The sequence below is a fragment of the Rhincodon typus genome, unplaced genomic scaffold, assembly GCF_021869965.1.
Source record: "Rhincodon typus isolate 14 unplaced genomic scaffold, sRhiTyp1.1 hic_rhity00002786, whole genome shotgun sequence".
NCBI lineage: Eukaryota > Metazoa > Chordata > Chondrichthyes > Orectolobiformes > Rhincodontidae > Rhincodon > Rhincodon typus.
The window spans coordinates 1-17076 of NW_025968424.1; the positions used below are offsets into that span (position 1 = coordinate 1).

General features: G+C 37.1%; 1 protein-coding gene across 1 annotated transcript in view; it reads right to left on the reverse strand.

The window, feature by feature from the left end:
- Nucleotides 1-3833: 3833 nt before the first annotated feature.
- Nucleotides 3834-17076, reverse strand: part of map1lc3b (microtubule-associated protein 1 light chain 3 beta) — a 14471-nt gene continuing 1228 nt past the window's right edge. The window contains exons 2-4 of the mRNA XM_020510097.2: nt 12400-12455; nt 8203-8309; nt 3834-6319 (exon numbers count right to left, since the gene is read on the reverse strand). Of these exons, the coding sequence (XP_020365686.1) occupies nt 6145-6319; nt 8203-8309; nt 12400-12455 (338 nt within the window). The 3' untranslated portion in view covers nt 3834-6144. The remainder of the gene's footprint in view (nt 6320-8202; nt 8310-12399; nt 12456-17076) is intronic.

Genomic DNA, 17076 nt, shown 5'->3' on the forward strand with positions numbered 1-17076 from the left:
ACAAAATGTGGAGATGCCAGTGTTGGGCTGGCGCAGACAAGGTCAAAATTCACAGGTTATAGTCCTACAGGTTTATTTGAACACGTGAATTATCCACTAAAGATGTTTGTGTAGTTGCAGATACATGGTTTTGCTCAAAAAAAAACTTAACCCCAGTTTAAAACATAGACAGATTCTAAGCAAGACCTCACACCTAAAACGCAATGTCTGACTTGTATACTTTGATAAAACCTTCAATTATCTCATTACAATGGCTTGAAAGGAATCTGGATTTTGCATTCTAGTCAGTAGTCTCCTTTCTAACTGATTAAAGATTCAACAAGAGGCTGCCAGTTTTAGGATTATTACATTTCTGCTTATAAATTCTATGTCTTATACCCTCTCTCTCACACTATTTTTGAGGAAGGAGCTGACCCCTGAAAGTTTGCGTTTTCAAATAAACCTGTTGGATTATAACCTGATGTCATGTGATTTTTGACCTTGCTTACAAAATGGCAGACAAAAACTAAACAGCCTGCTCACATAGCGAAACATAATGGTACCTTTGAACAGGACTACTCCAAGTTCAGTAAAGGGACTCTGCAAGCAACCATCCGAGATAGTTCTGATAACAGGATGCCCAAAGATAGACAAGTGATGGATTCCAGCTTCATTAAATTAATAACACCAGGTGAGAATCTCACCCCATGAACCAGCCAGATTAACTCCCAAAACAGCTGCAAAGACAACAGCCAAAGTTATTTTGGAGTAAACAGTTGTTTCTTTGAAGTTACTCGCAATATTAAGAAATATGTTTTAGTTAAAGATTCTTCAGATAATCATAGAAGCAGTTTTCAACATAAACAATAGATACACATACAACCAAAGTATAATACGAGCATTAAAAAAAAAACAAGCCTAGATACGAAAGTTAATTAGTCTTACAAAAAGCCTTCTCTTACACCCTGAAAACAGATTATTCACAGCCCATTAATTACGAAGTGCTAACAATAGAAGTAGCTGTATGATTTTACACTTTATAACTAATTTTATGACAGAAATTAACCTTATAGCAATTAATTAAAACGGTCTTTTGTACTTTTACACATATAATTGGGACAGTGAGAAATATAAACGGAATAACTGAATTTGATAAAGATAAGCACATGAAATACAATTCAAGCTGTCCTGTAGAGATAAGCAAGCCTGAGTATAGCCAGTAACTTCAGAATGCAAATGAACAGGATGCATGGAAAGATCCCAAGGCCTAGGGACTACAATGCCTGTAAACACCACAAAATCATAGTAACCTGGGACTGTCCATTGGAATGCCCATCATTTATTAGGTGTTTCATGGAATTGAGTGTGGGGGTTAAGGGGGAAAGGCAGTGTCCACACTGTATTTGATCATTGTAACAAAATGTATAAAAATGCCAGATTTCATGTAAAGATCAGAGGGGGTCATTGATCTCTCTTCCGATCTGAGCCAAAGATTAAGGGAAAAATTGCTTTCACATGTTGAGGCCAGATTTGGGAAGATCCTTTGGCCCTCTCCCTGCATCAACCAGTTTTTGCTTGAATAAAAGTCTTTCACTTGCCTGAATCCGGTCTTTGTCCCCTGTCAGGGGATATGCTCCTACACTTCATCTCGCTATTTTGAAATCCAAATGCATATCCATTGTTTAACCTTTACCTGTCCTGATTGTTAAATGCTGAAAGAACTCTACTAAAAGCAATCTTTTTCACAAAACCATGTCAATTCTCCCATATAGTACACTTCACAATATTCATTACCCAAGCATCCAGAGTTCTCTTGCAACTGGCAAAAATTTCAAAGAAAACTTACCATTTTTATGAAGTTTCTTCAAAAAAAAGTCTATTTGTTCCAAGGTGCATATGTTCACCCACCACTAGCAGCACTACCCATCATTCTTCCTCATACTGATGCTGCTCATTGAATTGTGATCGCGTAATAGCTGCAATCTTTTGCCAATCCACTATTTACCTAAGACGACTCCCACGCAGGCACTAAAGCAAAAACGTGCTGTTTTGATTTTGAAACAGAAAATTTAACTATGTGAAAGTCATGAAATGGGTGAAAATCACAATATGTTTACATAGGAGTTCAATGTTGGTTCATCAACAATCTATGACATTAAACTAGAAAGCTTAACGGGTTCTCCGTGAAATCTGAAAATGATAAATATTTAGATTGGTCACATATATGGCATATTCCCAAGTTTTGAGTTGTGCATTGTACAAATCATTTATGTTAAAGAATGTGCAGCTACCTCTGGACCAATGCTAATGGAAAAGGCAAAGTAATATTTATGAGACGAAAATCATGGAGGTGTGTGCCTTTTGTCAAGGATGGACCACCATCTAAGATATGGCATGGAATCCGAAAGATCTATGTTATCAGATGAATAGAAATCTGCAAATACAAGGCCAGCTGAAGATTAGTCAAATTTTTAAACAAGAATTGAACATTATAGATTTGCTTGACAGGTAATGTTGATGAGACAGGGTTAATGTGGCAATACCTTCCAATTACAACCTTAGCTGGTGCTGATGAAAAGGCTGCTTATGGTCTCAGGCAAAATAAAGATTGTAAAAACATGCTTTTGTACGCAACTGCCGTGGGAACACATAAGGTGAGATTAACTATTACCAGAAAAGATGCAAAACCAAGATATTTCAAAGGCATAATTCATCTGTTGATTACAAATTCCAAACTAATACTTCAATGGATGCAGAAATTTTTACTTGATGGTTTCATAATTTTGTGACAAATGCGTTAGAGCGTTTGTGAAAGAAAAGAATGTCTGAAGATAGCAAACGTGCTCCTATTGGATAACTGTCACACATCCTACTGCAGAAAAGAGCTTTTTTTTCAATGGCAATATCTGTGTGTGCTTTCTCACTCCCAATGTGACAAGCTTGATTCGACCAATGGATAGGGGTACAATCCAAAATTTGGGAAGGTTTTACCGACATTAGAAAGTTGACAAACCATGAAGGATATATTCAGGAAATTCGTACCGAGAAAGATACTATTTTTAATGTGTCACGTGCATGGAACCAGATATAATGATTTTCTAAAGATCCTACTAATATCTCTTTAAAAATGGATGCCATTATTTTTCCAATGATACATGTTAGGCTAACCAGCTTATAGTTTCCCCACTTTCTATACCAGTCCTGGCCTGAATAGGTGCGTTATACTCATGGCTTTCTAATCCACTGAGACCCTTCCAGAATGTAGGAAATGTTCAAAGACAACAAGCAGTAAATTTACCATCCTATAGTTAACCACTTCTTTTAAGACCCCAGGATACTGGCCATCAGGTCCAGGAGACTTACCAATTTTCAGCCCCATTAATTCTCTAATGTGTTCCTCTAGTGATTATTATTATTATTATTCAAAGTCCCACTCCTCTACTCTAATGGAGCAACATTCACTTCCATTAATCTCACTTTACATATACTTGTAGAAGATTTTAACTTTGGTATTTGCTAGTTTTCTTGCAGGCTAAAATTTCTCCCTCTTAGTTTTCAATCATTCTATGCTGGTTTCAGTGTTCCCTTAGTATTCTTGCCTACTACCAATCTTCACTGCATTGTACATTTAAAAAAAAAATTGATACTCAACTTCTTCACTTCTCTCTATGTGAACTGTTTACTTCAGCTTAACTTCCTTAGCTACAGATGGTGTATCCTTTTTACAATCTGTTGAATGTTATGAATTACTTCCTTGAATGTTTGCCACTGCTTCCCTTGAGGATCAGAACTGAATTACAGACAAACTGGATTACAGAACTTATACGTGTGAACTACTGAGAAATGAAACCGAATTCCATTGCTTTCTAATTTATTTTGAAAAGGGCAAATGCATCTTTCCATACAGGCACACATCTCAAAACAGTATCATATACAGTATATTTACAAGTCGTCAGTTTAGGTTCATCAATAGCAGATCCAAAGTAATACAATTTAAAAAAAAGTTGTTCTAAATTACAAAATACATAAATCTGTTTTATGTACTCGAGAATATACATTAGAGAAGATCTTGAATGACACTGTAGTATTTCCAGAATTAATGCAAAAGTAAAAAAAATTAAAATGACAATTAAAAACTTAAAAGGCACCGCTGAACACTTTTGGACTTGGTGCATTCTGGTTTCAATTACTTAATGTTACAATTGTAGTAAAACATTTAGTGGCGTTGCTAGTGAAATATTGGTGACCACAAAAATAAAACCAATTTCCTAGCAACATCACTGATTCAGAGGCCATGAATAATGCTCATCCATATTTGGCCTGTTTTAGAACAGATTTTGGAATGTGGATTAGTTGCAGTTGCAAATGTTCAAACATAACATTCTGTATGTTCATTAAATCTTTCAGAGTTGGCCAAATGTATGCAGTATTAAGTCAATTCCAGAATATATCTGATGCCCAAATGTTGACAGTGCCAGCAGCTAATTTCATAATTTAAAAAATACAACAGTTCCGGGTAATAACATTACCACTACCCTTTAATGTTATTAACCCCTTTACTGGCTCAGTGCCTATACTGTTTACAGTGTGGTATTCTGAGGATGCTATAATGCATTATCTCTAATGATTCACCTTTCTGAAATTAAATGTATGCAGTAAAAGCAAAACATTAATGAAGGGACTGTCTCCACTAATAATACATAAACAAAAGAAAGTGTGCATAACAAGTCATATTATAAGCTTTGAATTTCCTGCCCCATTGGTCTTCCAAAAACTTCAGAATAAGTTTTGTTTAAATATATTTCATAGTACAAAGGTAAGTGAAAAATACTTAACATTAAACAAACAAAACAGAAGAAAACCTTTAGATATATAGACAAGACATAAAAAATTAAAGGAGATTATTACTGGTATTTGAATTTACAGTTATGCTTTGTATTCTGGCTACAAACGGGCTGCTTCAAAACTCATCCAGTGGAGACATTGGTATAGGAGAGTTAACCAACTTATCTGCAATATCAAGTCAGCAGTAGCTCGAGAACAAGTACACACCAAAATAAAATTCAGGACTAAACTTCATTTCAGGTGAACAGCAGATTCTAACAAAGATATGAAAGTCATGCACAAATGGCAGAGTATTTTAGGATTTGTGTCTGCAAACTAGAGCATATGACGCATTTTGTAACAATTTTTAAAAACATTTTGTTCCAATAATTGCCATTAGATTCACAAGAAAAATATACTAGATATAATTTGAACATATATTTATTTTCATTTCTGCAATTTCTCAATGTGTAAATCCAAGCAACTGCTAGGATAGCTAAAGATAAGATACATTTGTGAAACAGCTCATTAGAAATTAATGTAAGGGTGAACAAATAGCTATTCACAAGAGAACGAAGAACATTTTTAAACTGGCCTGGATTAATGACAATGAATTAAAAAAACATGTTGAAACAAGTTTATATTGAGCAATTTTTTGAACAAAATATGAAATTTAAACAGACGACTTTGCAAAGTGAAATGATCGGCTTTCCTCATTTTAGAACCTGTTATAAGTATTAGTTATTAATTAAACCACTTAGTAGCTCATTCACAAAGAATGACCATCCTGTTTCAACTTGTTGCTGGACGCATATTACTTCTTGCAGTATTTGCACACCCATTTAAATGTCACACCAAAGAACAGTAGTGACTGATCAACGTTAGACATGCAGCAATTTTATGAAAATCAGCCATTTAGTATCTTAAATGGCACTTTAAAAGTGGAATTAAGTTGGGTTTAAATAATTAAATTTAAATATAATTCCTGATAATCTCACTCAAAGCAAAATTGTCAGCTCAGATAATGTAGCTTTTTAGCAGAAGTTATTTAAATTTACTTCGAGTCCGTAGCCAATACAAGATACCCGATGATCTCTGAACACGATTAGGATTTGGCTTAAAGTTGCTGCAGATAGCATTTACAAGAACATAGTACTCAATTTTGAGAACCTAACAAGCAAAAGACTGCAGTTACACTATCAACTTTTATATCCAAATAATTTTATGCATCATCTTTCTGATTCCTGGTTTGTCTGGGTAAGCCACCTTTTTGGTTTGCAATGCATTATGACAAGGTCACTACAGGGACTTGGAGGCAGCTATTCCAAACCAACATTATTGTTACACTGCTGTGTCCACTCCAAAGGTCTCCTGGGATGCATAGACCATGTAGAGAAAACCATCATCATCCTTCTCACGTTCATAAACCTCAGATATGGGTGTAGAAACACTAACCATGCTGTGCCCATTCACCAACAGGAAAAATGCTTGGTTTGAATTTAACTGCAGGCGCCTCCTATAAAGCACATGTCAGAAAGGAGATGTCAGACTCTTAAAAACATTAATTCATTCATTTGTTAATTTCTGCTGCTTGAAATATAAAACAATGCGATATCAGCACTTGCCCATCACCACATTTATAATTTACCTAAATTTTATAAAACCATGAATTACTTTATCAAGACAGTCTCCTTGCAGCAAATTCCAGCAGTAACTTCAAGTTATACAGCAGTGGAGAAGGCCCTGTTTAGGATTGTACTAAGCCATTCAAGTCAGAAGGTTTGTATGAAGTAAGTAGATTTCAATAAATTGGACTGCTGCAATTGAATTCAGCTCCCCAGCTATAGCAGAAAATTTAAAATTAACCACAGTTCCCTTCCTGCTAGAAAGCACTCAGACAGGAGAGAGTAGGATTCTGTGGAGACAGAAATTGAGTAAATGCTTCAACTCCAATATGATTGCTCTTTGCCAAAGACTCTCAACAGACTCTAAACATTAACCCTTTCTGTTTTCAGAGATACTGCCAGACCTGCTGAGTTTCTCAAGCATTTTATTTTTATTTCAGATCTCCAGTATCCACAGTACTTTGCTTTTATTTGTGGGTAGGATCCTGTCCTGCTGCAACAGCAGCCATGCCATATCCTGCCAACACAGCATTTAAGTTAATTCCCACACAGTGATAATCAGTGGGCACGAAAGGAAAAATGTAAAGTTAATGTTCAGGCTCCATTTCTGTATTGCTACTGTGTTACTAGGAAAGGGAGTAGAAAGGATAATTTAGTACCCACATATTGCATGCAATGGAATATCAATCATCCCATTAAAATGTTGTATTAGTGGAAATTATTTGACAAGAAAACAAATTGAAGTTTCAATTTTACATTTCTACTTTCCAAAGCCAATCTTCGATAAATTGTAAATAATCTTCAGCTGATTTATTAATTTAGAATTAATTTATTTTATTTTAAGAACTATTTTGTGTGGTTGCATGTATTGTTGATATGTTTTGGTACTTCTAGTTAAAATAACACGTTTTTAAATACGCCTGTTAGTAGTATATCCCATCACAAGGTGAGTGTAATATTTAGGTTCAATAACTGGGAAAGTTGTACAGTCTAACTTTTCCCACTGTGTTCACATTTCAAAACCCAAAACTCAGGTATTAAGTTATTGAATTCTAACAGGTTGGAAGCCATTTTTTAAGCAGACAAATGTAAGCAGCTTTTGTTTCAGGTCTGAAGACTCTAGTTGGTGGATGAGGTGATAACTACAATTTCTAAGGTTCCAAACTGACCACCTGGAGTTTTCTGTGCTGTTTTAATTCTGGCATCGAATGTACCCAGTTTAAAAGTGCACCACATTGCCAAGTTCCCAAACTCTGGGACTCCATGCCCAAATTTCTTCTTTCTATTCTCTGCATAAGTTATCCTAATATTCTATTATGTGGTTCAAATTTTGTTAAATGATGCTTCTGTGAAGCACTCTGGGTCATTTTACTATTTTAAAGACAGTGTTAACAAACAGGGTGGTTCTGAGCAGACAAGCAGTAGGGAACTGAGAAGAACTATTTGGTCAGCAGCTAAGAAAAATTTAGTCTGATCTTTTTATATATTTGGATTTTCCCCACATCAACTTTTTCTAAATTGTACCCAATCTTTCCAGAATTAAATGCACCTGTGTGTGATTATATTAAGCAAAGAGGTCCTCATTAACAATACTCATTTCTCAGCAATGTTTGTTTTAGTGACTCGAGCAGGGGTAATGTGTTTCAGTACAAAGACATTTCATTGACCAAAAACACTGCTGAACAATCGATTTAAATATCTGCTAGATTGCAATACTTTTGACTGACAAGGCAACAATTCATTTCTCGAATATGACTTAAAACTCAAAGCTTACCTTATGATTTTGATCAGTTCACTCATGTTTACATGGTCAGGAACAAGAAATTTGGTCTTGTCCAACACAGGCAATTGCTTTTCTCCCTTGTACCTTTCAATTATGACCTGCAAAATGTAAAACAAAGTGCAATACAATTTAATAGCTGCCTTATCTCAGTTATAACACTTTTCCCTCCAAGCCAGAATATCACGAAGGCAAGCCCCACTTCAGACATTAACTACAAAATAAGCTGGCAGTATTCAATAGACCTGGTAGTACCTGTGGAAACAGAAACAATTTAATGATTCAGGTCATGAATTTTCATAATAATGAATGGCACAGGTTTTAACCACATGAAAAGCAAGGGGTGGAAGACAGTAGAAGTTAAATGACAAAAGCATTCAATGATGCAAGGCCAGATGGTACACTATAAGGTCAAAAATGAATAGAAGTTGTGTTGAGTTGTAATACAATCAGTCAGGAACAGCAGCACATATGAAAGCAAAGAGAGCAAGGGAAGAAAATAAAACAGAAACAGAAATTGTGATCTAAAATCATTGAGCACAATACTAAGTTCAGAAGGCTACAAAAGTTAAAAGAAGAGCTGCACGTCCTTGAGCTTACATTTAAAACCCAGAGCATGTAATTTAGGCTAACACAAAGTGTAACTTTATGTTATCTGACATACTAACGATCGGATCAGAAATAATGCCCGGTCTGCTTTCTCAGGCACGCTATTTGAAGAATAGCAGGTCAGTTTTCCTGTCAAATTAATCTCTCCACCAAAATAAAAATAGGTCATGCATCCAAGTGCATGAAATGACTACAATTTTCCCAGCTAACACCGGCAACCAAAGTTTCCTTTTTGCTGTGTGGTTTAGCTGCACAGCCATATGCAATGCCTTGCACAGGAAATAAGCATGATGTACACAACCAGTATTTCCTTTAACATCTCCGTGTATGTAGTCGAACAACTATGACAGAGAGCCTGCGCTGTATATCAAATAGGATGTCGACGGCAAACAGAAATTAGGAATATTGGTGCCTATACTTCTTAGAGCCAAGGTAGTTGCTTAAAAGAAATGATGATAGAGTAAAGAAGCTGAAGGTTATGCTTACTAATGAGAATGTCCTGGAGAATTGAGGGGTTTTATAGAATGTAGCCTAAAAAAAAACTTGATGTAATCCAACTGGACCAAATGATGATGGTTAAGTCTGTTGCATTCCAACTTTACTCAGGTTTGCATCCCATGAACTTCAAAGTTCTACTCCAGGACATGGGTACCTAAAATGAGTGTTTAGTTCAACAAACTAACATCTACTGAAGTGGTGTGGCAAATGGAAGGCCAAAACGTAGGCAGTGGGAACTTATTTTTGTATTTGCATTGCAAAAACAGAGGTACATGGGACAGAGGGTGTTTGAGATACAATAAACAATCAAGACCATGGAATCAGAGGGGCACTGGCACAGCAATTTTGAAGTGGCCATCATGAATATGGGTAGAATTCATACGGAGGGCCATTTTTATATAAGAGGTTGACTTCTCAAGGGATATGAATACATTAGAAGTAGAATGAAGACCTAATTTTGTAATTTATTGATAAGAGCCACATGACTATCTCACAGTTTGAGTTGGTGGAGGTGATGGAAAAAAATAGACTGGAAGCCTTCAAGAAGGGACAAGGTGTTACCAGTCATGAGTCATATTTCATTCAATGCAACACAATCAAAAGGCATTATCAGTTATCCAATCAACGATTTGTCCTTAAGAGGTCAAAATAAACCAAGCTAGCACCAATACCTTTGTTTTAACAGTGCTTATTCAAGTATGGTTTCAGTGAATCTATGAAGAAAAATCAACAAGAATCTTAAGTAGGAAAAATTAAACCTACAATGTAAATTAAGAACCGCCAAGGGACTTCAAGCATGTTCTTTACTTGTTTTTGACCTTACTTTCATATGGGCTGTAAAACGAGTGAGCCAAATATATAGGGATTGGCTGTAACTCATCCTTAATTGGCACAGTGTTTCATTCTGGAACCGTGCCAACAGCATATGATGTGATTTTAGTTTGTTTTCTGTTTGTTAGGCTTCTTAGTTTATTACCACCCCACAGTCATTCTCCAGTAACAGCTATCCTTATTTTGGGATTTGCTCTGATGGCAGCCTGCACAAGAAAACGCAGTTGCTATAGGACAAGTTTGTCTAACATATCACAGGGGGAATTAATGCCCTATAGCTTGCTGTCTGTTTTCCTCCATCTAATGCAGCTACTAATGCTTTAAGTGCTGAAGTACTGTTATTGGCTCATTAGTACACAACGTACTGACAAACCGAGTTGTCAACTACGATTGGAGGCGTGCAGGAGTCTGATCATCATGGGATCATTCAATCTATAAATTTAATAACATTTACACAATTAAGTTATTAAGATTAGGTTCCCACAGCAATTTATATTCCTAGAGTATTTTTAATGTAATGAAATATCCCAAAATGCTTCACATGTGCATCTTAAAACAAAGAATGACACCAACTGACACAAGTAATCTTAGACCAACAAACCAAAAGCACGGTTGAAGAGGGAGGTTTTAATAAGTGTCTTGAAGGAGATATTGAAAGAGATGCAGAGAGATGAAGGAAGGGAAATTCCAGAGCTTGGATGAGTGATTTACAGACAGGAACATCAAAGTGCAGAAATTATAATTGGGAATGCATAACAGACCAGAATTAGAGAAGCAGAGACAACTCAAGAGTGTTGCAAGGTTTGAGGAAATTACAGAGATAGGGAGGAACTTAAGAACAAAACTAAGAATTTCAAAATCAAGAAATTGCTCAACTAGGAGCCAACACAGACTACTGAGCATGGGTGAAAACAGGCCTTCAGACAATGGTAGCAGAATTTTGCATGGCCTCAAAAGGGTAGAAAATGGGAGACCAGCCAGGTTTGCATTGAAATTGTCAAGTCTATACATAACAAAGGGATAAATGAGGGTTTCAGCAATAGATGAGGTGAGACAGATACAATAAATTTAGAACATTAGACAGGTGGAATGAGAAATTGCACAAACACGAGGTCAAAAGCTCAACTAATAATCAAACATACCAAGGTCCTGAACAGGTTGGTTTAATTTCACTGTTGCTAGGATTAGGGATGGAATTGGTAATTATGGAACTGAGCTTGTAATGAGTACTGAAAACTATGGCCTTGGTCTTTTTCATATTTAACTAGGGGACGTTTCAGATGAAGAATAAGCAATCTGACAACTTAACAATAGTGGAGGAATTGAAAGGGGATGGCAAGCTAAAGCTGGGTATTGTCAAAGTGAAAACTAACAGTCAACCCTCCATGTCCGCAAGAGTCCCGTTCCCGAGAGCCCCTGCGAATGATAAAATTCACGAGAGTGGAGTTCGCTAAAAATATCATGGATACATGACTTTTGCCCATGGATTTTCATTTTTGTTGTTCCTTTTTTTTTGACACAAATAGGCAAATTCACAATTCATAATTTCACAGAGGTTTTACTTTATAGTCAAGAGGCTTTATGTGCAGATTTGTGCTGACAACTGTTGGGAACACCAGGAGGCCACACAAGAGCGGGATGAGGGGAGAGCAGTGGGGAGAAGAAGGAAGTATAGTCTTCATTTCTTCCCTTCAGCCAACACACCATTCCATTCTACCCTCCAATGTGAGCCCCATTTATAATTGTCCACACTTGACACATGCAATGGAGATTTGTTACCCAGCATGCATAGCAACAAAGAAACCTTCTGATCTATCAATGGTGTTGCGAAAGCTTTATTTTAACCCGAAAATAGAGGTGTTTCTTTTTTTTACTGTGCATGCAGGGTAAAGAAATCTCTGGTAAAGCTTTCCCTTCCCCATTGCTGCCACCTCAATTATCTGCAGGAATGATGCTTTTTGTTGTAAACTGACTTGTGCTTTGGAAATTCTTCACTCCTTTTAAGTTCAGACTGGCAGTGGTTTTAATTGACAGTTATTCAAGACTGCAAATAAGTGTCTACTTTTTGGGATGTCCATTTTTGTAGACAGTAACACCTACATAAAGAACATGCTAGACTAAACCAACCAAAGACGTGTTCTGTATCAGAATTAATAAACGTGCTGTATAAAAAATTGCTCAATTGCCTTTTCACCACACATCACTTCATAATTCATAAGCATTTTAGTTTTAAATTCCTCCAAGAATACTCACAGGGATTTTGTTGGGATGTTGTTCTCGAATAAGGTGCACATCTTCCACTCTCTGCTCTGTAAAACAGCATAGTAAATATTTTAGAAAACCATATGCAGAAATCTCAACAAAAGCTGGAATTCTGAAATAAGAGCAGAAATTGCTGGAAGTATTCAGCAACATCTGTGAGCAGAAAAGCTTGGAGTCCCCAGAAAGGAGTCGTATTGAACTTGAAATGATTCTACATCTCTCTCCACAAGTGTTCCCAGACCTGCTAAGTTTCTCCAGCGTTTTCTTCAGAAACCTTGATCTGGGATTGCATTGGATTAAAAAAAAATTGTTTTACTCTTGTCCACGGAATTTAGAATAGTCTAGGAATTGTTCCAACAATTCCTCGTTACTCTAATGATCAGGAATTTCCCATGTTTTGGTGTAATATTAGACAGTAGCCATAAAATTGTTATAATGCAATCCTCTGTAGGCATGCAATAAAACAATGCTCTATATCATAAAATATAGGTGACCAATGCATATTCCATTGTAGATGCCAACACATGCAAAAATCACGCGATCAATACACAAAAGGTAGACTCAAACACAATGGACCAAATGGCCTCACTCTGTTCTGTGAATCTGTGCATCAAACCTTCAAACCCAAACTTTAAAACATCAACTCAATACTTGAAAAGGTCCAATTGATTAGAAAAAAAATTACTATTTTTACATTAATCTACAAAACTCAAGTCAGGAGGGCAATTAAATACTCTCCACTTGCCTGGATGAGGTCAGCTCCAATGCCACTCGAGATGCTTGACCCCACACAAGGCAAAGCAACCCATTTGATCATCACCTCACCCACTATTTTAAAAACATAATCCCTCAGCCACCAAGTGCACTATTTGAGTATCTACCTCATGGTTTGCAGCAATTCACTGTGGCTTCTTTGAAGCACCTTCCCAACCCTGTGCCTTTCCTGTAACATTCATCCCACAAAAGAATATAAACCAAAAACACTGAAAACAGCCATGCAACTAGAAGTGATTCAAATGGTTCTTTTCTGCAACAACCCAAAGCTAATCTGTTGTAAAGCAGGTTCCCTGTGTTATTTTCTTCAACCACTTATCCAGTAACCCTTAAACATACAATGGAACTGGATTCGCCCACTCCCTCTAGCTGAACATTGCATGCCCCTTCAAAAACATACGCAGGGTAATTTCTAACATTTCACTTCACTCATGACTTAAAGTGACATGACAACTTGTGAGCGGAAGTAATCTGTCCCAAGTCACTACAATAAGAGCTAATCAATTTTAAAAATCTCAAATTTCTTCAGCCTTCTCTGATACAATGGAAATAGGAAGAGACATTAGAGATACAGTGACTGACTACAGACCCCAATAACTGGCAGCCAAATAAATTGATACTGCTTTACCTTTTAATATGAAGTATACAAAACAGCATACATTATTTGATTTATGGCCTAACCAGGTCTTTGAATAAATTCATTATATTTTTACTTCTGATTCCTTTTTTTTTTAAAATTGCTGTCAGCCCTTATGTTTTATCAACTTCTGGAGGAGTATTTATTTGTATTCACAGGCCTCTGTTTATGGGATCCCACTGTATTTTTTATGGCAAACACTCCCATTCCACATTTTCCTCCCGAAATTCATGACCTCACACTTATCCAGATTCACATCAACTGGATCTGCCAGCTGTCTGCCAATATTCACCAATCAAGCCTTCTTGAAATTTAGCCCACTTTGATACTTGCCAACACCTCAACTTCGGGCACATTTTGAGGCTGCCTTCGTTTGTGCCTAATCAGAATCATCTGTTTATAAACAAAATAAAAAGGACCCAGCACTGTCCATAGGGAATGTCCTATCTAATTCTTAATAATATGAGAAATAAGCATTTATCCCTGGTGTTTGAATCAATTTTCCTTTCCATATTTCCTCTTACAAATACAAATGAATTCGTTTAGATCAAGCTTTGAGAAATACCTTTTGGAAATCCAGACAGACCACATCAACTGCACTCCTTTGACCTAACCAGCCAATCCCTTGACCAAACTTAGTATTGATAGTTAATGCTGGAAGGCTATCGAACCATTATGTTGTTATAAGCCTAGTCTAACTTTCCTGCATCTTAGTGCTTAAAGGCGGCGAGCAACAGTGAATTGAAAACAAAATCTGTATCAGATCTGGATGTGCAGATGCGCTGACAGAATAACTGAACACAAATAGTTACTGTTGCTGAAAGGAACAGCACTAGTTAAATCATCTAACACTAGTTTTAGATGTATAAATGATAGAAGAACTATCACCTAGAACTACATGAATCCAATGCTTCTGTCAGTCAGAATTATTCCAAAATTGCTGCACTGAAAAGCTCGTTTGGTTTGAGGAGTAATATTTAAATTAGAACTCAACTAAGTACACATTCTTAATGGGATCATCCAGTACAATAAGGTTGCTATTTCCCTAAAATTACATATGAAAAAACATCACCAAAATCCCAATTACCTTTCAAATGAATGCAAAACCATCTTTAAAATCCAGCAGTTATTAGCAGATCCATTGATTAGAAAAAGTATTTAAAAATCTAGTTTTATTTAATTCTTTCTGGCAATATGTGCTTCACTAGCTGTGCCAGCACGAATCTCACACAGCCAAAAACATTTATTTAGTAATTTTAAATTTCAGGGGCAACAAACTCAATTGTTTTTCTAATAAACCTAGTCATCAATCACATACATCACCACTGATGTTCACTGACCAATCTCCACCATTACTTACCTGCACTCACCTATCCTAGCTTCAAAATCTCCCCAACGCCAGCCTCACCTCAAGACCAACCCTCCCTCTCATCCCCACCTCCTCGACCTGTCCGTCTTCTCTCCCAGCTATCCGCTCCTCCCACCTCACCGACCAATCCCCACCGCTGGCTACCTGCACTTACTTGTCACCATCCCACCTACCTCCCCCAGCCCCACCCCTCCCTCTCTATTTATTTCAGAGCTTCCCTCCCCCATTTCTGACGACGGGTCCCGACCCGAAACATCAGCTTTCCTGCTCCTCTGATGCTGCCTGGCCTGCTGTGTTCCTCCAATTCTACACTGTGTGTTATCCAGTACTGAAGATGGTGGTTTAGTTTCCAACGTAAACAGCATTTCTCAGCACAGAAAGAGCCACTCATTACTGCACCAGTTGCCAGATACTCATTAATTCAGATCTCAAAACTCACATCTGCTTAGTTCTTGGTCCCTGCAATCTCAGCTCAGGAGTATTATGCAGTTGAAAGACACTAGTTGATATTTCCTAACAATTCCTCTAAAAGTCAGTCCCAGGTCTGACAAAGATTGACAAGGGATTCTGGTGAAAGAAGACCAATGTTCACAAGACATGGAATATCGCATTACAAATATGAATCCAACCCATAAAAGACTTGCAACATATAAAAAAACTGGTGGTTTTGTACTCAAATGATGTTATGTAAAGGACACCCCATAAGGTGTTTGCATTTGAAAATCATCCTGTTTTTCCCCACCATTTCAAAATTATCTTATTCTTTTCCTAAGTTGCCTACCACCAGGAAGGAATCCTAAATATCCCAGCCCATAGCAGCAGCTAATTTCAACCTAGAGACAAACCATGAACTTGTGCAGTTTTAAACATTTGTTCCTTCTGCTGAAAAATCAAGTTTCTACAGCACGTATCCGCTGATTCTACACAAGGGTGCCTGCGAAAGGATCTAAATGGCTACTTCACTTTAAGGTTAATTTATGTTGCAGTTTGAGACTTGGGACAAGGAGTGCAAAGGACTGATGAGAATAAAGCAACAAAGGCCAATGCAGATATTAACTTATACCATTGCACTCAAACTCTGGTCTGATTTTAACTAAACAAAAATTTCACATATTCAGAGCAAGAATATTTTGATGACTCAAATGAAGTTATACATTTAATATGAGAGGATCACACACAGTTTACTGGCATGATAACAATTTATGCCGAAAACAGGGCTACAATAAACCATACATGTGGAGCTGGAAAAGCACAGCAGATCAGGCAGCGTCCGAGGAGCAGGAAAATCAACATTTTAGGCCAAAACCTTTCGTCAGAACTCAGTCAGTCCTGAAGAAGGGTTTTAGCCTGAAATGTTGACATTACTGCTCCTCGGATGCTGTCTGACCTGCTGTGCTTTTCCAGCTCCACGTTTATTGACTCTAGCTTCCAGCATCTGTAGCCCTTACTGTTTGCAATAAACCATCTTCAATAGGGTGGGGAGAATAGCTGATCTTGTTTTCCCCATTGTGACATTATGGAGAAAGGAAAAAACAGTGCCGTATACATTGGCAGATTCATGATGCTACTACATTACTCCATTTGACCTCAACAACAGTCATCTGTCCACTTAAGGAAATGTTTTTTTTAAAAAGCTACTGGAAAAAGACCAAACGAATCTAATTGTCAAGAAGCAAAGACAACCAGCTGACATGTTGCCTAATCCAGTTATTGAGTCTCAAGAATGTAAGCAAATGGAGTGGTGCCAATGCATCAGCTACTCTGGTCTCATTTAATGTAAAATACTGTTGGGGAATCTCTTGAAACAACAAGGTGCAGGGCTGGATGAACACAGCAGGCCAAGCAGCATCATAGGAGCAGAAAGGCTGACGTTTCGGGCCTAGACCCT